Raw genomic sequence first — 22,815 nt, 5'->3', positions numbered from 1 at the left:
GGGATTTGGCCTTCCATTTGTTCATTCTCTGCAAGAAGTTCCTCTTCTCTCAGCTTCTGGAAGGACTGTTTTTGAAGTATGCTGTTTGGAGTGCTCTACTGCTTGGAGTAATGTCCTTCGTATCATGCTTGGAGTCTAGGGTACTCTTCTTCTAGAATGTAATGCTTTTACTCAGCTAATGTTCCATTTCGGGTATTCCAGCAGAGCCTTAAGCATGCTGTCATTGTGCTGTCCGGCATACCTGAAAATGTCCTCTCCCCTGCATATCTTGTTATGTTACGCATTTTATGTTACTTGGAGTGCTTTTGTCATACTCTGGACACATGGCATTTTCTATCTTTATGCCCCTTAGGCGATCACATTTATAGTGCCTGGTGCCCAGGGATATCCCAGTCACCAGCAGCATATAGGTCTGCAGTCTTCTGTAATGCCACAGTGAGAGTGCTGCTTCTCCTCCTGTTGGCAAGTGGAGTGAGCCGAAGGAAGTTGGCTGAGGGCAGGCTGCTGACAAGCCCAAGGGGGGAAAAAGGAGGCATAAACATGTTCCTAACTTATGGCTTCAAACTTCATGGAGATAGTCCTGTCCGGATTTACCCCATCTCCTGCACAGCACATAGTTCTGGGAATGGTAAGCTGTAGGGGCACTACCCTTAGGACCTGGGGTTTCTTGCTTTTGCTGACCGTCCTGCGGGCAGCACGAGGTGCCTGCCTGGCTGTCTCTGTATTTTGGTATTTTGCTGTGATCCGAAGTTTCTTCCGTACACCCAGGGTGGAACAAGAGCCTCTTTGTAGGCTGTGTGGAGAGCCCGTCAAAAAACACACCTCCCTTTATGGGTGCAAGAGAGGAGGGATGGAGAAAGCCAAGGGAAAAGGGTAGCACAGAGAGGGACAGGAGGTGGTGTCGGAAGGAGGCGCGAGAGCAAAGGGGAAGACCGGAGAAGGTCGCTAGGTAGAAATACAGCTGTTTACCTGTACTCTCCAAATGTGTCTGTGGTCTTGCTCTGTTTGTTCTGAGTGTCTCTGTGTACCAAGGTTGCTTTTTCTGCATTTGCTTGCTTCCTTTGCTTGTATTTACTTTGCTGCCCAGCTCAGCCTTTAAGCCACTGCATGACACGATGTGTTTTTTCTCAACAGTGGGTGAAGTAGTGGAAGGAACCGTGGTCTTGGTTGGTAAAACCCCTAGTGTGCCTCTCAAGACCCCCCTTCAAGGCTGGAAAGGGGGTTTTGAGTAGGTGGGGCAAGCAAGGCCGCTGTGCGGTTGGTTTCAAAGTACACCACAGTAAATAACTCAGCGGGGTGGGTGGTACTTTGCCTAGGACAGGTAGTTCTTGTCTTTTTTCAGCACCCCCCTCACCGCTCCACCCCCCCCACCCAGAACCATAAGCTGGAGATTGCTCTCATGTCTCCCTTCACACGATCGGCTAGGTCTTGCATACGTTCCTCTGACCATCACTTCTCCCCTCCCACTCGCTTCCACCATTACTTGTCCCTCCTTTTAATGTCAGTTACTGCAAATTGTACTTATTTTCTCTGCTGAAGTGCGAAATGCTGAGTTAAACCCATTGGTATTTCCACTCCTATTGCTCTGGCTATGCAGAGTTCTCTTCTAAAAGCATGTTACGATATGCCTGATCACCCTCGATCACAGGTTGAGCAGTAGAAAATTCAAGACGAAAGGCCCAAAAAACAAGATCATGGTGGAATCACAGACGGTGCAAGCTGGCATCTGGAAATATGACCAGTGTACCTTCCTGGTGCCTACCCTTTATTCGTGATCTTGTTGACAAACTTTGTAGTCCATCGCGACTCCAAGCTCCCATCAGTGCTCTAGAACAGTAGGACAGCTATGCAGGTCTCTTAGCACTTAAGTTGCTCCTTAGAATTTTACCTTCCTACCCTTCTCACATACAGAGAAGGCAGGTTGACTCCAGTGCTCTCCCACCTGAAGTTTACAGGAGTACATGCGCTTGTCCGAGCACCTTTAGAACAGATTGCAATGACTCCCAAATGCAACTGTCAGCTTCAAGTGCCCATCTTTGGTAAGAGGTAGCACGGTAATGTACCTTCTACATGTATCATGTCTCCTTGTCCAGATTGATCTTTTGTCACCTGCTATGGCCTCGCTATCACTGATCATTTTTCTCCTTCATTGATCATGTTTCCTCTCTCCTGTTAGTCAGTCTCACCTGCAGTGGTTACATCTTGCCCACAATGACCATGGTATCACTCACATTAATAATGGCCCACCAGCTTTGAGCTTATCTGGTCCACATTGATAATATCCCTTCACTTTGACCATATATACTCTTCCAAAGTGATCATGTCTCACCTATATTGAATTCCACACACCAGATGGTTTGAAGGCGGTGTGTGCAAACCACAGAACTTTTGACACTCAAGTCCTCTGATTCATCCAGCAGAATAGTAGAAGACGATTACCTCGCTACTTCCTCTGTTTCGCTGTCTCTGCCTTGCATTTACAGATGATGCAAACAGAGGCGTGAAACTCAATCCATCTCTGTTTATGCCACATCCTTTTAGAATATATTTCCTTCAGACCTTCCACTCACTGGAAACCATCTGGGCCTCTGATGTAATTGTGAAGACCTAACCGTTCTCAAGCTGTAATTGTGTTATGTGAACAGTTGCCCAAAGCACCAAGATGCCAACATTCCTTCTTAGCAAAAGAGGGTTTAATTCAACCTTCACACTAATGTACTGACACACAAATGCAACCATACAATCAACATTCTGTTGCTCTGATTAATATTACTACATACTTTAATGATAGGTTCTTACACCTGTTTTGCTCTCATTGTTTAGTTTTATTCTGGTTTTTATGTAGTAACATATTTTTTGGATCGGGCATCACACAATTTCATAAATAAAGTTTCTGTCTCTTAACTGCCTTCGGCTTTGGTTTAATCACAATGTGCGCCTGTGTGTCCTGCCTTGTGAGGAGTGATGGGATGGTGGAGGAAGGTTTTTGTAGCAGAGAGTGACAGATTTTTCAGCGTGTACCGGTCGAGGCCATCTCTCTAGAACTTATGCAATTTATTTTTAAATACAGATGGTCATCAAGCATGACTCAGAAACACTTGCAGGTAGATCACACCACAAACTCGCACCTTGCCAATCAAGCACATCCTAGAGTGTGTGCCATCAATCTGCTAAGTGGTTGAGTGTCTTCTTAAGGGTTTGATGCACCACAGAAATACAACCAAAGTACAAACCGACTATAGTATGTATTTTTTATACACTTTAGTGTGGAGGAGGGCACTCTCTGTCGATTATAGGACTATTTGATGCAGTGTGATATGTGGGGCTCAAACAGGGTCCATGGGAGGGTGATGGTGAACACGCAAGCTAACTGGTTCATATTTGATGGTGCGGCTTAAGTTAAGGAATTGCTTTCACGAACTCTGTGACCTGACATGATCCTAGGTTCCTATAAACAAGTATACTGCACATTTATTTAACACCTGGCTTCAGGGGTTCATCTGATGCCTTTCCATTTTGTAGAGCTTAAGTTGTTAAATATGGGATCGTTACCACTTGCAGCATTTATTTTTTATTTTTTGTTCTAAGCTTGAAAATGGAGATTAACCATGGGTGGCAGAATACTTATATCTCACAATATTACCAGTCCAATATTAGCAGGACACGTGCTGGGACATAAGAGTTTTGTGTTTTTTCATGATGCATCGCTCAGTTTAACGTGGAACAGTAGTGGGATAAAGCATTCGACACAAGCAGCTCAGCTCCTCTCCGTAGGATAACCAGGACTATAATCTTAATACATGCACCCCAGGGCCCTCAGAGACTCTTGGGACAGATGCTTGTCCTGGCTGTGCTTCTGCAGAGAAGGCAGAGATGTCGGTGTCACACGTCGGTGCTAGTCCATGCCTGCCATAGACTATCACAGTGCAGCGGCTTGAGCCCACCCAGCTGCCCATCAAGAACTTCCTTAGGCCGGATGCAAGTGTGGGCATGCTCAAGGAGGTGGAAAGGCTCCAGAGTCTGGTCTGCCTGTCCAGGTGTTTGGGCCACACCACAAATGGCGGTAGAAGGAGCAGTGTAGGTGATGGCAAACGTCTTTGACTGGGTTCCGTTTGGCTGACAGGTGCTCCGTCTATAATTATAACTTTTTTATATATATGTGCTTGATAGGACACTTGTGACTTTTTGTAATACAGTACATAACCCGATACTGCTCCCGGTTTATTGGGAATGGCGTGGGATTGCTCAAGGTCCCCGCAGTATGCTGATGGTGCGTTGTGGGCCCATGAGTTTAGCAAGATCGGTTTTTGCAGGAGGTCAGTGGCTACTAAAAGTGAAAGATTTCAAGGACTGGACTTTTTTTAATGCACATTGTAGCAGTGTAGTCATGCCAGTGTGTTAAGAAAGGAATACAAGAAATATTTGTATTCTGAGCCAAATGTCCAAAAGCTATATTGCTTAAGCACGTTTAATAAAAAAAAATACAGTTCATGCAATTTCATTAATTTTCAGATAATTAGCAGGATTTAGTCAAGGTTAATGTGATATTTTTAAAATAGAGCTCAGTGACACTATATGCAGCCACCTAAGAACATTAATAAAACATGCGAAATTAGGACCAAATTAATCTTTAAAACATTTGGCGGCATGCAACAGTCGCAATGCAGATGGGTGTCGAAAATAAAAGTACAGAATGCTTCGAAGGTTATCAGTGCAATACTCTTGGGAATGCTGCGTATTTCTAAGAGTTGGGTTCATGTTCATACGAACCGACCACCTTATGAAACAAACCTTGATTGTGGGAGTAAATTCACGTTTTTAAAACTGAATTCTGGAGACGTTTTGATTTTGCTATTCATATAGTTGTCAAAAACATAAATAATATGTAATTTCAGAACATAGTCCCATCGTGAATAGTGGGGAAAGGAGAAGAGAAAATTAATGATTTCTTCAATAAGATTATTTCCGGGTCAAGATTACCATAGCTAACAAGAGTCCCAGGTCCATGCGTGACAAGGCGCTCCCGTACAGGACTTTTTTTGGCGTCCTGAAAATGTTATAATGCTTTTGCAGTGGGATAGGCCAGATTGCGAGCCTCAGAATGCAAAGAAAATAATTGTGCTGGAGCGGCAAGCCCTGTCTGGGCCTAGAATATTTTTTGGCTGGGCTGAATTAGCATCTGTGGCCTGTAAACCACAAGTGACATTTCTTTGAGGTTATGAGGCTGTGCCTGTCCTCAATCCAACCCTGCGGTTCCGTCTGCATCCTGGGGAGGTGAATGTCGGGCCTGCAGGCATCTAGAGGTGCATAAAGGTTCCGGGGGGATGCAGCAATCTGTGTATCAGAGCTCCCAAGTTACTCCATGTCGTGCTTGACATGTTTAGCCAGTCTTAAATTTTATTCCAGCATTGTTATGTATTCTGGGGTTTGTATTTTGATATTTCTGTTCAAAGTATTGAATTCCATGGTGCTAAGTGCTGTTTTCTCAAATAAGAATGTGGGGCTGGTTGCGGGTGCCTATCACACGACATCCATTGTGTAATGCAATGCTGTACTAAAATAAAACAGTCAAAAAACTAACTCCAGTGAAAGAAGGCAGATTTCAGTTCAGCTTTGAAAAAAGATGTCTTCTTATATTAACAAGTGGTAGTTTTCGGTCAAGACGTGTCCCTATTTCAAACCTAAGGAGTACGGTCACCCTGTGGTCACCCTGTGTTATGCGCTTTCACCTTCCACACAGTGCACATGCCCCTCGCCAAACAACTACAAAACAGAACGTTGTCACCATTTTCTTTTTTCTTTTACGCTCTCTGTCTCTAGCTTGAAAAGACTTATTTTTAGCCACTCTTTCTCTGCGAATAAATGGCGCCCGGCTTCAGAATGTGCCCGCCCCAAATGTGGCAATACTAACTATCAGTAGAGCCTGGTGAGATACTGGGCCTGAGGCGCACTCCATAATTGCTTCCCTGGGCCTCCATAGCATGCCTCTCATTTCAGCTGCTGACTGCATTCTCAGCCCTAGCTCTTGATGTGGCACTGACTTAAAAGCTCAAGCACAAACACCTAGGGGTGTGGAATTCCTATAGCCAGACGCGCAGGACATATTGATTGGCATCAAGGAGAACAAGTTTTTTATGTTTATTTTGTCCTTTGGACAAGTTGGCCAGCCCGCTGCAGCACAACCTTTGGTTGCCAGCTTGCAGGGAAGGGAGCTCTCTGCTGGTGAGGTAATACTTGTGTCCATATGTTAATGCTGTTCATCGATGCAAAACCTTTATTATTAGGGTGAGCTCTCTAAGTACATGTTGTAAGCTCGGACTGCACTACCGACAGTGGTTCCTCTAAAAAAAATGCATACACACGTTTGAAAAGTTCAACAATAGAAGGCTACATGTAATGCTCCCAGAATGCTGTCTGATTAGATGCAAATGTTTGCAGAAGCTTGTTAGCAAGATTGGTGATTCCTTGCTTTCAAAAATGTTTAGAATAAAAATGCAACTAGGAAAAAAAACATTTTCCAAAAATACTGTGAAATTTTAGGTACCATTTTCTTTAAAGCATCATTTACCAAAATGTGTTGATGCATGCTAGTATTTCCAAAAACTCTTCCTAAAGGAAAATCAGTGTACCCAGGTTCCACAAGATTATGGGAATCAAGAAAATAAACAAGCAGTGGCAAAGCCAACCGATCCGATATTGGTGGTCAGTCTTTTCGTTTGTTCAATGCGTATCTGATTTTGACATGGTGTATGTAAAACCTTATTGTTGTGGGAGCTGCCAGGCCCTCCCTGTTGTAAAGAACACTGACAAAAAACAAACAAGCAAAAAAAAAGCCAAAAGCACACATTGCCTTAGTAGTTCCAGGCACTGAACAAAACTATTTTGTGTGCAAAACTATTTTGTGTGCAAATATGCTCCTTGTGAAAGAGCAGAATGCTATCACTGACACTAAAGCCAGCCGATAGATGGATCAAGAGAGAAATAAAACCAAACAGCCTTGGTCAACGCCCAACCTAATGAGGGGTGTAATTATTAAAAAGTCACAAAAGTGTACCCGTGGTATAGGTCTTTGCATTATTGCAGAATTATGGCTTTCATGAACTCACAAGAAGTTACACAGGTAGACCAGGAAATTGTACTCCTAGAAAATTATTGTAAACTGTATTTTAGCACAAGCAAATTTGCAAGTGTAGATTTGTTCATGCGAAAATCTATTGAGCGTTTACAAGTTCACTTTCCCTCCAGCCACTTTTTCCCAACCCTGGAAGAACTCTTGATTCTGGCCTTATCAGGAGTAAACCTTTCTCAGTATGGGAAAAGATTTGAGAAGAGCTGGTTAAAATCATTAAAACATGCAAATTAGTAGGTTTGCCCTCAAAGCATTCTAACCCTGGAACTATTGCTTACTGCTTCCTTCAGCACCAGTATGTAGCTCCATAGAAAGGTGGCAAAATAAGGAAACTGCTAGTATTCAAACCATACTATAGAATTAGCCCTAGCATCAGATAGGCTATTACCAGAGTTCTTATATAATTAGACTGTTGCCATAAATTATCGCCACGCTACATGGCACAAAAGGGACAAGTAGATTTTTTTTTTACATTACAAATTACAAGTAGATTTATGAAGTACCCTGTCCCATTCCACACCCCTGAACACTTGTTCTTCATAAGGGGCCATGTGGAGGGCTGGAGGTAACAAAAGAGACCTCACCATGAAAATGAATTGTAAAGAATTTAATAAAAGCATTTCTTTTATGTCCCCTCCCCAGCCATTGGGCCTACCAGGAAAAGAAATCAAGCCTTCTCCTCTGGCCACCCTCTAGTTCTGATGTTATGACAGCCAGTTGCCATATGCCAGGGTCGATGTCATGCAAAGCACTCGACTTCTGCCCAGCGAGATCGCGCTGCCCAGGAAATGAAAGATAAAGTAGTCCAGAAACCAGCTGAAAACACAGAGCTTCGTATGTTTTCAGTAGTTTACCGTGCACACGAGGAGGGCTTAACACCAGAAAAGGCATGACGTATGCATGCCTTTCACAAATGGAATCAATCGATTTTTAAAAGGCAAGCCCACAGACTAATGAAAGTGACGGGCGTGACACGGGCGTGGTTAGAAGCCCACTGAGAGTTTACAACATGGTCCAGAGTGCTTGCACGCGCTCGTCCCTAAAAAGTGTACAAAAATGATGGATGGATTACTTGAATTAATTCTCAGCCACTGGTAACTATTCAGGGCTGCATCACAGTGTATTGTTGTTTTGCACACCTCAGTTTGGACTCAGCCATATGCAAAGCAGTCTTGACCCTACTCCAATGGGAACAGTCCAGCCCGAAATGCCAGCCCAGGTCCTGCCTAAACTGGAACACAAGCAACGCAGGACTGGTTAGAGCTCATCAGCCAGGTATAGCTTGGATTAAAAGACGGTGTGCATGGGAACCACGTCTGGGCATACCCATCCCACTTAGGGTGACACACTAAAGTATACAAAAAAGTCATAGATGGAATGCTTGATTTAATCTCAGCCACTATTATTTATTCGGGGCCATACCCTGATCCACCTCTATTTTGCACACCATGCAACCTCAGTTTGTCCCCAGCCATATGCAATTCAGTCTTTACCCTCCTCCAGTGAGAATAGTCGAGCCCAAACTGCCACACCAGGCCTTTCTGAAACAGAACACTAACAACCCAGGACCAGTATCACCTAGCAAATGGCTGTGTCCAAACTGAGGTGGAAAGGTTTGCAAAATAATGATGGACTGGGATGCAGCCCCAATTAATTATCAGTGGCTGTGATTATTTCAGGCATTCCATCCATCACTTTTTTGTAACCTCTATTGTGTCACCTAAGTTCTGGTTCAGGGACGGTCTCATCTGGCAACGCGAGCTAGACTGTTCCCAATGGAGCAGGATTAATACTGATTTGCATATGGCTTGGTCCAAACAGAGGTGGCATGGTATGCAAAAAAACAATGGACTGGAATGCGTTCAGAGTAATCAGTGGGTGACATTCATTCAAGCATTCCAGTCATCTTGTTTTTTTAATATATTTCAGCTGGGATACAAAAGCATCACTGGGTTGGATAAGCCCGAGGCGGAGGAGCTCCTTTGGGACACAGGATCATTTCTTCGCTGGAGTACTGTGTAGCCGAGGAGCTCTATTTTTACACACAGCTGTCTAAGACCTGCATAAGTGTAATGCTGAGGATTTTATTGGACATCCATCTCTAAACTGCATACGGAGCTGCATCTCCTAACACCTCCATCTGTGAGCTGAGTGAGTCTGTGGATGAAGTGCTTCTCCGACACTCATAACGATATCTGGGTTTAATGAGTGTACAAGTCAGGAGCTTCTTGGGCACTCCAATAGCTCCTCTGACACAAAGGCACTCACTTCATAGGGGTCGGTAATCCTGATTAAGGTGCCGTTGGGAGCGTGTACTTGAATCAGAGCTGCAACTTGCACATGAATTTTAGCATTTTCCCAAGCACAAGTTTCACCAGGTAAAACCACGTGATATTTATGCAGGGAAAGTGATGCAATCCGGAACTGTGGAAATCATATAGGATTATCACATTATCCCTCATTTTGAGGTGAGGAATTTAGAATACCTGAGAATGCATAATATGGCTCTTAGAATCATGTATGAGCTGGATTGAACTGTAGCTTAGAAGCCAATCGGACTCCAAGAACCATCTGCAGGTATCTTAATAAATCTGTAGTTAGACTCCCATAAAAGCACACATCAATGTTTACAGAGGTTTAAATATCCCTAATTCAAGTAAAGAAGCTGACCACATACACATTCAACAAATCATTTTTCTCGGTTTTCTTTTAAGGGTTATTTAATTATGGTTCATCTGTGACCACTGCAGGGACCCAAACATCAGCTCTTGAATTCCTGAACTTGGTAGGGGGCACCCCGTACATCATAGGTTTAATAATTGTTCACTGAGGAGCTCGGATGGGTAGGGACCACAGATACCTTCTGGATCACATAATCATTTTGTGAAGAGCTGGGATTGGCTGCGGGTCCTGGTACCACATGCACAATTACTAATCCCAGATGAGCTGGAATGGACAGAGAGCATAAAGGCATTAATTCCTCTTGGTCTGATCATTGTTCCCTGAGGAGTTGTGAAAAACAGAGGACGTACACACTTTACAGAGGAGCAAGTGGGACCAAGGAGTAGATACTGGCAGCACTTACTTTTTCTAGGGCCATGTTGTCCATGAAGAGAGATTCCATGTAACGCCCGAAGGACTGAAAGGCGAAGTCGGGGAGAGATTTTAGAGGGTTGTGGGATAGCTTCAGATCCTCCACCACCCTCAGCTTGCTCATGGCTGCCACCGGGTAGCTGCTGAGCTGGTTACCTTCGAGGTGGAAGATGGCGAGGTTCTCCACCTCATCCAGGGAGCCTGGCTGCATGGAGGTGATCTCATTGTTGGAGAGGTACAGCCAACGAAGGTCCTTGGCTCCGGCAAAGGTGCCAGGCTTCAGTTCATGGATCCTGTTGTTGCTCAGCTGCAGTACAAAGAGGTTGATGAGCGGGGAGAAGATGCCTTTGGGAAGCTCCACCATCTTGTTGTGATCCATGTACAGGTAGGTGAGCTCTGACAATTCATCGAAAGCCCCTTGCTTGAGCGTGCTAATTTCGTTATTGGACAGGTAAAGATAGATAAGCTTATTCAAGCCCCGGAAGGCTCCGCTGGCGATCTCTTTGATCTGGCTGTGCTGCAGGTGAAGGCTCACCACCCCTTTCATCTCCTTGAAAGTGTTGGGTGCCAGCACCGGGAAGCTGTTCCTCTGCAGGCTCACGAGCAAGGTCTGGTCAGACACTTTGGGTACCTTCTTCAGCCCTGCTCCGTTGCATATAACATGCAGCTGCCCCCCCATAGGGCAATTGCAGCTTTGGGGGCACGCTTGCAAGATAGGAATGGCCCATGAGAGCAAAGTGAGCTTGAGGAGGAAGCTGGAGCAGTCCATGGTCAGCACTGAAAGGCGCTGCAGAGGGAGAAGAGAGGGAAAGTGTGCTGAGCTGTGAACACAGCGCTATTTATAATCGGATTTCACAGCAGACCCAATCCAAAAACCACAAGCAGCAGCCAGACTCCTGCGTGCAGGCGGCACATTTTGGAAGCACAGTGTGAAATTAACCCCAGTGCAACCAAATAGAGATGTTCTGGGCCAGAGACCAGTCAGAGCAAAACAGTACTGGAACGAGGATGGGGGAGTGACATTGGAAGGAAGAGAGAACAGCCGAGGAGTTACGGTCATGTAACAGGGAAGAGAGAAAGCAGGAGGGGAGTGACTGATGTACTCCTGGGACCCTGGACTTCACCTCCAGACAGTCCTTTGTGTTTGAGTATAGTCTTACAGTCAGTGCAAATTTATGATAGCTGCTGCAGTTTCCTCTTGGGTCATCAGCAATGTTCCCTTACATTATTTTCTATGTGCGTGGTGCCACTATGTTTGTGTGCATACTTTTCTCGGCTGTGTGCACGCACAGTCGAGAGGAGAGATGAGCTACTATGTGAGTGGCCGTAGTGAGTGTGCGTTCATGTCTGGAGGTTGTTGGAGTGCTACGAGGCCACATAAAAAGCACTAGAATACTACACAAACGTCAATTAACAATAACAACACGATTTAATTACAGCGTGCAACTTACAACTCACAGCTTGCAAAATCACTTTGGTGTTCAATAATTTGCAGATTCACTCTGTGACGTTGTGTGCTAACATAAATGGTGAAAAGGAGGTCACATGTCCACGTGGTAGCAAAGCTGACTTAGCCTTCTATCATTGTGAGGGCAGTAAATTGAGTATCATAAAACTGAGTATTACTCATATCTGTAAATAGTACTGGTGCTGTGTATAGCGCTATATCATAAACAAGGTATTATATTGGGGCTACCCAAATTAAAGAGCTATATATTTGAAAAGATAGTGTAGAGGAGAAGTCTGGACTTACTTCCTAATGATCCAGTCAGGTGAGGTGGGGCTTAAAAGCCTTTGCACCAACTCGATGGCGTTTTCATTTCAAAATCAGTAGGGACGCCAGGAACAATACCGATTCAGACATCTAGACAACAGCAAAATAACAAAAGCAAATTTTATAAATGATCAATGAATGATTGTCCAAATCCTAAACCCTTATCACGAACTAGGCTGGGCTGTGACATATTTAAGCACAGGGTGAAATATTATGTGATGGAAGGAGAGGGCTGTGCTGGCAATAGAATCGCCTACTTGACCACCTGGTATCTGGTATGGAGCGCTATTTAACACAAAGTAAATATTTGTTTTGGCAGATCTTGATTGGTCAAATAAAAATGATATTGATTGAGAGTTTTGTACAAGAGGTTCCTGGATAGAAGAGTTCTGCAAATTAGTTATGAGCAAGGTAGAAGGTCTGTTGCGCTTTCTTTTGCAACATCAGTTGTCAAGAGAAAGCAGAGTTTATTTATCAGGCAGGACTGCTTCACAATTCCTATAAAGATTAATCTAAGGCATGTATGCACTCATTTTAGCTTCTGTTATATGTAGCTATATGTTAGCGGGACCTTTCCCTTTTCCAGTATTATTTCTCTCCTCATCCTAGCGGCATCCAATGTACCCATATCCGGCAGTATTGTTACTAGCAGACCCTGAGCTCCGGTCTCCATCGTCACCATCCTTCGCTCAAGTAAAGTAGCTCTATCAGTGTTTGCTTGTTCTTTTACGAGAAAAGAGATTCCAGAGAAAGAAGTAATCTAGGAAAAGAGACAGAAGAAATAGTAGGTAGGACAATAAAGGGGGAGATGAGAGGCACAGAGAGAGAAAGGAAGGTAGCAAGAAAAGTGGCCAAATACAGGAGGAGGAGCAAGGGGAGGGACCTAGAAGGGACAATGGTGGGCGGATGGCACAGAGGAGTGTGTGGAATCTTTAACAATACCCAAAGCAAAGTATTTTTTTTTTTACTGCAGCTGAACCTTCTTCTACAAAATATTCCTTTACTACTGGTCATTGTCATGCAAACATTAGATAAATGCCCACATGTCCACACTTAAAGCATTCCATTCCTAACGCCAGATAGTTCAATTATACTTAACCTTACTTACAACAGTATTTTTCTGATTATAACTCGAATTCCTTTTATCCATGTATCTATCCCTTTTTATTTTCTTGGTTTCCTTTGTGATAAAAGCAACTTTTTCACCCTCATATTGAATTGACACTTAAAACGATGCATAGGAACGCTCAACACTTTTTGCTAGGTCTATAGCTTCCTGCGATAATGAATTTCGAGGCTGCAGTTGTTGTTTCTATGTCTTTGTAGGAAGTTGGCTCTGTATATAATGCATTAAAATGAAGTACACTGTGCAGAGTCCAGTGGATCCCCGATTGGTTTGCAAAAGCAGATAGGTCTAATGCTCTATTTGTGGTAGTGTGGTCGAGCAGTTAGGCTTATCAAGGAGTTATGGTGAACATTTATTGTACTCACAGAGGCAATAAATGAGACACACACTGAGAATTAATCCTAGACCAATTTAGAAAAATAACAATTTTTTTTAATTTATATTTCAAACCCAAGAACTTCATAATCAGGTAAGCAAACTTTTAAGCATAAATACTTAACAGTTTCAGAAATCAACACAGTGCAGTTTTCAGAGTTCTTCCATTGTTATCCTATGGAGGAAAACAATGCTTAGCAAACACAGGGTTAACATCAACCTACTGGTCTAGCTCAGGGAGCAAAGGTAAGTACTGGGCACTGATCAGAACCACACCAACTGATCACACTGGGTGGCACTGGGGCGGCTGGGTGCAGAGGTGCAGTAATGCATCGGGTGCCCAATGGTTCTCTATGGGAGTTGGACCTCGTGATAAACAGGCTGCAGGCTCAGTCTAGGAAGCCAGTCTGGGACAACAAGCAGAGAGGTAGTATACTTAGGGTGCTCGGGGACATAGGTGCACCGTTGGTCCGCTTCTCCTGTACCCAGGGGTGACAGATGCAGGGGTGCCTTTAGGTGTCAGGTTTCCTCATCCAAGAGCACTTGCAGTCAGGAGGTCCTGTGTGTTGAGGCTGCAGGGGTCACCAGGGAGTTAAACAGGGGTGGACCCAGGGTGGACTCAAGCTTAGGGGAGCCGGGAGATGTTGTTGGCACCAGTGACCAACCTCAGATTGCATTGGGGGTGATGGGTGCAGTGCTGCTGAAGGTGTCAGGTTTTCTTTTACCAGCAGGCTGCGGGAGAGGAGGCCTGCGTGCAGAGGCAGCAGGCGACTTGGGTGAGTCCAAGAGATGTAACACTTGAGTGGGTCAGACTCTGGACAGCCACGGAACCTTGCTGACATCATTGGTTTACCTTGCCTTGGGTCCAGGACATCTGGTGCAGAGGTCCCTTCAAGTGTCTGGTCTTTCTGTTCATGGGGCTGCAGAGTCCTTCCTTGTTACTTTGTTTTCTGAGCAGATCCGCTGCTCACTGGAGTCTTGAGTCTTTTTAGAATGCAGGTAGACCTCCTGGATTTCTTGGAATCTCAGCTGCAGGGCAAGTCACTTCTTGGGCAGAGTCCTTCGAGGTCAGCAGGCTGGCCACCGAGTCAGCTGCTTCTTCTTCCTCTTCTGCAGGGGTCCGACTCTTCTGTGTCCTTTTCTCCGTAGGTCATTGAGATCTGAGTTCTTGGGTTCAGGGGTGCCACCTAAATACTCAGTTTAGGGGTATTACTGGGAGTGCCAGATGGTAGCCAATGGGCTGACCACCTTTACACCTTTTATAGGACCACTTCCGGTGCAAAGTGGGCATAACCCTAACCCTAGTGGCCTAATTCCTTTCCATATAAGATGGAGGAATTTAAAAAGTAGTGCCCACTTCAGCTCGTCCACCTTAGGGGTAGGACTGGCATAAAGTAGGCACACCTCCTAATCTGCCTAATTTTCCCACTTGTGCTGCCACCAAAAGTGGCATCAAGATTGGGGGGTTGGTCATCTCCACCATCTGGAGAGACCGGGGTTGCATTAGAAAGGTGGTTAGGCCTTTGAAGCTCCCCACACCGGAATGTCCATCCTGCTCTGAATGAGGTGTTATCACCTGCACCTAGAGCAGGCCTTTCTTCTGTGCCTCTGAGAGTGTTAGTTCTCACCTTGGGGTGGGGTGGGGGGCAGAACTCAGTCTTGGGTACCTGCACTGGTTTTGACCAGTCAGTGAACACACCAGTTGTTGGGTAGGTTTTTAGGGGCACCTCTAAGGCACTTGGTGAATCCAACACTAGTATCAGTATGGGCTCACCAGTACAATATGTTTGATACCAAACATCCCTATATTCAGAGAAGCCATCATGTAGTGACCAGCATCCAGCACATGTATTAAAGTGGCTTCCCTGTTCATTTACTCTGTCTGAGAATCGACAAAGACATAGCAGGGGTATATCTGTTCATGCAGGTATGCCCTCATATGTAATATAATGCATTCTGTGTTTAGGGCTGGAAGGCCGGCTAGAGTGGAGACTTACATATATTACATGCAATGTTAAGGGGACATGGCACACAGAGTTTGTGCCATGTCGTGTTTTCATTTGAATTCTGCACCAAGACACGCAGCCTGCGAAAGCAGCACTGTGTGCTCTAGGTGAGAGGGCCCCTGAGGGTGGCACAAGTCATGCTGCAGCCCCCAGGGGCCTTCCTCTAGCAACCCATGCCCTAGGGACCAGGGGTACCATTTACTAAGGACTTACAGTGGGCTCTAAAGGTTTTGCCAATTGGGAAAAACAACTGTGCAGTTTTGGGGAAAGAGATCTGGCACAGGAGACGTGGTTAGCAGGAACCCAGTGCAATTTCAGTTGAAATTATACCAGAAACCAGGCAAAAAGTGGAGGGGAGACCATGTCAAACTTGGTACTTTCCTACTGTCTTCTTATTAGAACATCTAATAATTAATTGATTTGAATATACATGTCAGTGTGCTATTTCGAAAATCACGATTGACTGCTAATGTTGTCAAAAAAGAAACATAGGCATGTATTGACTCATTGCTCTATTGATGTCAAGTTAACCTTCCATTATGATGTGACTTTCCTTCGTAAACCTCATTGTCAGTCTTTCAAGTGCTTCAGAAATACAATCATACTTTGCAGATATATTCCCTCTGGTATGAGCGCTGGCGGCAGATACTGAAATGTTTCTTCTTCCTCACTGCCCAACAAATATAGTAATAGAGCTTTTTTTTATTTGATTCTGAGATCAACAGTATGTCCATCTATGGTTGATAAATAATTATTAAAGAGTCTAAGCCAATTGTTTGACCTCATCATAGATTGGCGTGGTTCATTTAGGAATTGAGGAGGTTGGTTACCCCACTGCATCTTGGCGTCCACTTAGTAAATGTGACTAGTTCTTAAAAGGTTAGTGTCAACTCTGTAAATTTGAAGAAATTATCACTCAGGCTGAAATAATGTAATCCCAAAGAGAAGCAGTGAAGATTACAAAATATATTTGAATAATGTGCAGATGATCAGTATTTTATAGAGGAAAGAATAACATTTTGTTAAACTAGGAATTAATGTTAGATGTAGCTCCTGTGTGTGCCTTTTTTATTTAAAAAAAAATATGTACAGTAGTTAAATGATGGATGATGAATTTACTTTTCGGAAAAAGAGATAGATACTCCGGTGCATGAAACCTGCATATACGTTGCTCTGTGAAATCTGTCTGGAATTCAAGGTGGTCACCACATTTTCAAAGTAGGAGCCATAAGGTTTACATCAACAATGTGCTTTTGTATGTTACGCACGCTGTTAACCACACATTGCTGAGAGAGTGAAGAGGCTTGCGCTGTTGAAAACCTCATGCAAGATGAATGGTGAAAGGAAACTAACCAAAAGGTACATAGCAACTTCCACAACGGAAACGTCGTGAACAACGCATTGTGAACAACTCTGCATTTAGCACACAAGCGTAACCACGCTTGCGGGAACATCACATGGCCTTTTCTTTGCCTTACCCACGCATGTGCCAAACTACGCATATGCATGGTCAAGGCACAGAAAAAACCGGAGTGGATCGAGAGAGGATGCATTGAGGTAAGTGGGGGTGGATTAAGGGCTTGGGGTGGGTGGGGCGCAGTTTTTTTTTTTTTTTAAGGGGTTAGGGTGGTGGGGTCGGGCTATTTATTTTTTTTAGGGGCAGGAGTCGGGTCTTTGGGTATTTTTTTATTTATTTAGGGATTTAAATGGGGCGGAGTAGTTTAATTTTAATGGGGTGGGGCAAGGGTTAAGGAAGGGAGGGAGGAGAGAAAAGGAGGAAGGATCGGGAGAGGTGGCGGTGAGGTAAGTGGGGTTGGGGCAGGGTTGGTGGGTAGTTTTTAGTGGTGGGGTGGATTTAGGTCTTGAGGTGGGTGAGGGATAGTCTTTGTTTTTCTTAGGGCTCAGGGCGGGTGGGGGTAATTTTGTTTTTAGGGGCAGGAGTGGGGAGGTCAGGATAAATTTTTTTTATGGCTTAGTGTGGGTGGGGGTCCGGGTACTTTACTTATTGGGGGGAAGGTTTTAGGGCTCTGGGCAGGTGGGGGTGTCAGGGGTGGTTTGTTTTTGGGGGCAGGGGCATGGGTAGTTTTTTTTGTAGGACTCAGGGCGGGTAGGGGGTCAGGGTAGTTTAGTTTTTAAGGGCAGGGGTGGGGGGATTGGGATAGTTTTTTTTATAGTGCTCAGGGGGGCATCAAGGTAGCTTAGCTTTTAGGGGTGGGGGTAGTTTTGGACCTCAGGGTGGGTGAGGGGGTTGCATGACAGAACCACGCACGCCATTTCACGTGCTGTTTCCACATACGCTTTTACTAGGCGTGCTTTTACAAGGAAATTTCTTATAAAGGCAGGTATGGAAACAACGTGGTCGTGGTTCTGGGTGGTTCTGTGTGATTCTGTCATACAACCATTCCACAAAAATGTTGATGGAATTCTTGCTCTGGTATCAGCCAGGAAATGCATAAGATTGCCACAAACAAAATGCTTGTTCTTCCCGCCATTCTTTGTTAGGGGTCTGGAAATAAACTGAAATGCCACAGAATTCCCTGGCTGCACCTCCATTCACCAAGCAAGTGCAGCAAGATTCACACTGGATGCAGTAAGAATGTGACAGTAGGTTCTTCTGGAACAGCATATTGACAGGGTCTCAGCAAATACCAGTGATGATGTACTGGCCGTTATGCTCAGTTGTGAGCTTGCTAGGTCACTCATCGCCAAAATGAGGTATTTATGGTGGTTAAGAGAAAGACACAGCAAACCTGTAAACCGAGAAGTGTCTTTACCTATTTAACACTCTGTTAGTCAAATCACCAAACCTTCATTGCCAGGTTTCTACAAGATTTTTTTCACCAGCAACACGCCAAAGCATTTTTGGTCATCTGTCCATTTTTATCAGTCATTCATCTAACCTAGTGGCCACAAATCTTTCTATTGATAGCGGTGTGGCCCAAGCAGTCTGCATCAGAGGCTTGAAACTCGATCCTACGAGCGTGGATCTGATACTGGTTAACTGCTACATAAAAGCTGCAAAAAAAAATAAAGTTGGCTACAATTCAGGGCTTGCTGGAGAGATTAGAATCGCTTATTCTAGATCATCCCAAGCTTAGGTAGACCACTGGGCGTTGTCTCCCAGGTCAGAGGGCGGCAAACCATTCAGGACTTCATGGCATCTTACAAACTGGTATCGCTCAACAGGAGATGCTGGTAAAGGAGAAGGACCGCTTCTTCCACCCCTCTTCAAAAGAGGCTCAACCATCAATTATGTGTTTCTTTCAGAGAACTTGGCCAGGCGGCTGGTGCACTTCAAAATCATAGAGAGCCTGAAATGCAATCACAATCCTTTAAAATGTACCATAGATCTTCAGGTACAGCCCCCTGTAAAGAGCACATCTGTGGCTTCTTCCACAGGCATGAAGAAAGTACACTTAGTCAGAAGAATAAAATGGAGGCTCAGCCTGTATAGCAACTTGGCTAAACAAGCGCACCCTTGCAATAACTTTGAGGCAGCAGGACCTGATCATCAAGCACTGGGAGAAGATCGTTGTGGGCCTCATATCCCTCCTAAAAGGGGAAGCTCCCCACCGTTATTCAGTTAAACCTGGGGTGGTCAGAATAATAACACCACAATATGACATATCTGTCGTCAGCACAAGAAGGGCACTTCGCTGTGCACAGTGCGTGCATAAACAAAAACCTACAATCAAGACCGTGGCTAAGATCAAACATAAAAGATTCATTCTCAAGAAAATAACTTAGGAACACAGGCTCTCAATGGATCAAAAATAATGGGAAATCCTATTTCAATTGCTGAAGGATCCTAACCATGCGAGGTTACTGGGAGCACGTGAAAAAACAAAAGAGCTCCAATGAATCAAGGGAGAACGACGTCTCAGGGGCTGCCTGGGTTAGACACATTACAAACTTATATACGGCCAAACTGGCACCCTCTGTAATGACCAGTCAGTGGAGTGAGTTGATGCTCACTCCCCCACTCATGTGCCTATTGAGGAGGAAAAAGGAGGAACAAAGAACAGTGCAACCTCTGGACTTGAGTTACCAGTTATATCTGACAAACCTGTACTCGCAGGTCCTGAACACATCACCCCCATGATGGTCAAAAAAATTATTTAGCACATGAGGAAGGATGAGGCTCCTGGCCCGAACGGCTCACCTGCGTCCCTCTTCAAAAGCGATCTGGCAGACTGGGCAAGAACACTGATTCCGCTTTACACCTGTGCATTCCAAATGGCTACAGTGCTGGATTTGTGGAGAGGGTCAATCCTTTGCCCAATTTATAAAAATTGCTCAGTCCCTTCAAACTATTGCCTTATAGTTGCCTTAGATGTTGAGGCTAAAATATATGCCCATATCTTGCTGGAGCTATTGCATGCATGGGCTGATGACAAACAGATTTTTCCGTTCTTCCAATCGAGCTTCACAGCCAGTGCATCCTCTGTAGACAACATCTTAGCACTATCATTTTTGAGACATCAAGCCACCAAACACAACTGCCTCCCGCTATTCTGTTGTTTTGTGGACTGCAGTGCAGCATTCAACAGGGTTGACTCAGCAGACCTATGAAGGAAGCTGGATGCATGGGGAATTCCCGCAACGGTCCTAAGTGACATAATTTCACTGCAGTAAGGCACATGGGTCCGAATGGCAACAGGTCCCTTTTCGACTACCCCAGAATTGAAATTAATAGGGGCCCAAAGCAGAAGTGTGTCTTTGCCCTTTACTGTTTAACCTTTACACAGCTGACTTAGTGAAAAAGCTTGGAGACCAGCAGTACGGCCCCATCGAAAATAGGTTCCACTAGGCACAAATAATTCAATACGCCAATGAAATTGTGATCATGGACCGCACAAGAGTCGGCTTACAGCGGGCATTGAACTATCTGAATGCATTTAATATTGCCAGTCAGCTTCAAATGAACCAAGAAAAAACAAAAGTCCTTATATTCAGAAGGTGTAAAAAAAAAAAGACCACCTCCTGGCGACCTGGCAGCCAGTGTATTAACACAGCCGGGAAGTACAACTACCTCAGTGTGTGATTGAGTGAAAATAGCATGGCAGGGGCTTGTGTAAGTGCAATCAAAAACAAGGTTGCTGCAATCACATATGGGACTGCCCGCCTGAACAGACAATTAAGAAGTGCATCGGCAGCCCCATTACTAAGGGTGCAATATCGTACAGTACGGCCACTTTGCATACCCAGGAACCCGCGATACATTTTTGGAATGACCCCATTGCAGGGCACTCAAGCAAATCCTACAACAACCAGGCTACGTCCGACAGTCCAGGTTAAGGCTGAGTTGGGCTTGGTATCTCACTCTAGACTATCAAGCGGGTATGCTGAAGTACTGCATCAGGGTCAGGATGGCAGACACACAATTATTAAAATGGCACTTAAAATGTATCTTCAAAACCCTAGGCAACCTTTGGCTCTCACAAGTAAATAAGGCATTGAAGACATTTGAGATGGAAGACTACCCACCTGGTAGGAGGTGTCCCATAAACAACCTGGAAAAAGAATTAACAGACGACTAAAGGTAATTTCGAGAGATCAAGACCTATTGACCCTTAATAATTTGCCAGAGGCACAGGCTTTAAAAGCTTCCCACCTGGCTGGGGCTCCACAGCCATATTTACTGGAGGCGATAAATGTGGAAACTCGTCGGCATATCTTCTACAAGCGCCTGCTAGTTCTACCAATTAAAGATTTTAACCCTTCTTGGGCTACTCATTGACAAAAGACGTTGTAGGCTTTGCTCTTCTCAAACTAGATCATGGCTTCACCTGTTTCTTTGCTGCTACTCTACATTAGAACATCAAAGGAGATAAGCAATTAAACCAGCATCTTTGGCCTTAGGGTGAGCTCATGCCTGGAAGCTTCCAACGTCTGCTTTTTACACTCGGCTGCAAGGGATCTGGCAAGATGTGCAAAATTTGTCTACGTACTCGGGCAGTTCCTGTCTTTGACCACATTGGTGAACAGTACGGAGGGTCTGCACTCGACAAACTAGAAAGTAGGGTAGTATCACCTGAGTATCAGCAGTAGCCTTTTGGAAAGCACTGGATCATTCATACAAACTCAAACTCAAATCTAGGTGTTTTTGCACACAAAAAAATTAACTATTGCCCTAAAGACCAGGCTGTCCTCCAGTTTATTAAGACCCTTTCAGATGATAGCAAAACACATTGTAATGTATTGATAGATTGCTGATAAACGTTTTTTAATTCCACTTTTTATACAGAGGTTTTATCTTCAGATAATTGGCTTCACCGTTGATTTTACCAGCTGTAATGGTTTTAAGTACCTAAACAATAACGTTTATAACAACATGATTTTATTGGTCAGCAAATTTATTGCATTTCATTTCTGAGCCACTTTGCCTTCCTGAGATTCCTAACTTGTGGCACTATAAGACAAGCATTTGCAATGCAGTGGGTCTCACATTTGCTTGAGTTAGCGCTATTAGCATGGTAAACTCCTAACTGGACTTTTCTTGCCTTATAAACTGAAAATCAAAAGTAAAACAGTTTCACATAAGCAAGCCGACAGCCACCATGAGCGTGAAAGAAACACACAAAAGGAAACAGAAGTTTGCTTGCAATCAAACGTATCGGCAAAAGTGCAATTATCCATGTAATAGGGTCGATATCATGCAAAGCGCTTGGCTACTGCCCAGCTAGATCGCGCTGCTTAGGAAATAAAACGAAAAAGTAGTCCAGAAGTCATGTGGAGAACACAGAGGCTTGTATGTTTTCAGTAGTTTGCCGGTGCACTTGAGAAGAGCTCAACACCAGAAAAAACATGACGAATGCATGCCTTTCACAAATGAAATCAAGCACATTTTAAAATACAACCCCATAAATCAAACAAACTGATGGGTGTGACGTTGTCGTGGTTAAAAGTCCACAGAGAGAATACAACAGGGGCCAGAGAGCTTGCACGCGCGACCCTAGAAAAAAACACAGCCAGTACCAAGAACTTTGACTTTACTGAAGAGAAAGAATCTTTTGCCAAGCTTAACACCACACAGATACTGCATGGAAATGAGCAGCGCAAGTTCCAAATATGGAAAGAACATTGCTTGTGGCATTCCAGTGACACTGGCAACACATGCTGCCACCATCCAGCCTACTCGAAATCTCCTGTGGTTATTTCTAAAGGCTGAGCCTGCTAATAGATTTAAAAGGAACATAAAAAACAGATGCTAAACTTTGTGGCACCAGTGGTTGCACGTCCATTCTCTCTTTATCACATGGGTAGGTGGAAAAGGGTTGTAGAACTCATATAACACCTTGGGTCCTATACT

The 22,815-nt window shown here is 44.4% G+C and overlaps 2 protein-coding genes across 2 annotated transcripts in view; one reads left to right on the top strand and one right to left on the bottom strand.

Moving 5' to 3' along the window:
• The window catches only part of CHAD (chondroadherin), a 57,066-nt gene extending 46,025 nt beyond the window's left edge, over positions 1–11,041 (bottom strand). The window contains exon 1 of the mRNA XM_069200072.1: positions 10,215–11,041. Within this exon, the coding sequence (XP_069056173.1) occupies positions 10,215–10,991 (777 nt within the window). The 5' untranslated portion in view covers positions 10,992–11,041. The remainder of the gene's footprint in view (positions 1–10,214) is intronic.
• The window catches only part of ACSF2 (acyl-CoA synthetase family member 2), a 599,164-nt gene that overhangs the window by 439,238 nt on the left and 137,111 nt on the right, over positions 1–22,815 (top strand). The window lies entirely within an intron of this gene.

Source organism: Pleurodeles waltl, chromosome 7, assembly GCF_031143425.1.
Source record: "Pleurodeles waltl isolate 20211129_DDA chromosome 7, aPleWal1.hap1.20221129, whole genome shotgun sequence".
In the NCBI taxonomy this organism is placed as follows: domain Eukaryota; kingdom Metazoa; phylum Chordata; class Amphibia; order Caudata; family Salamandridae; genus Pleurodeles; species Pleurodeles waltl.
Note: the sequence above shows the minus strand (reverse complement) of the source record. Positions and strands in the feature narration are given on the sequence as shown.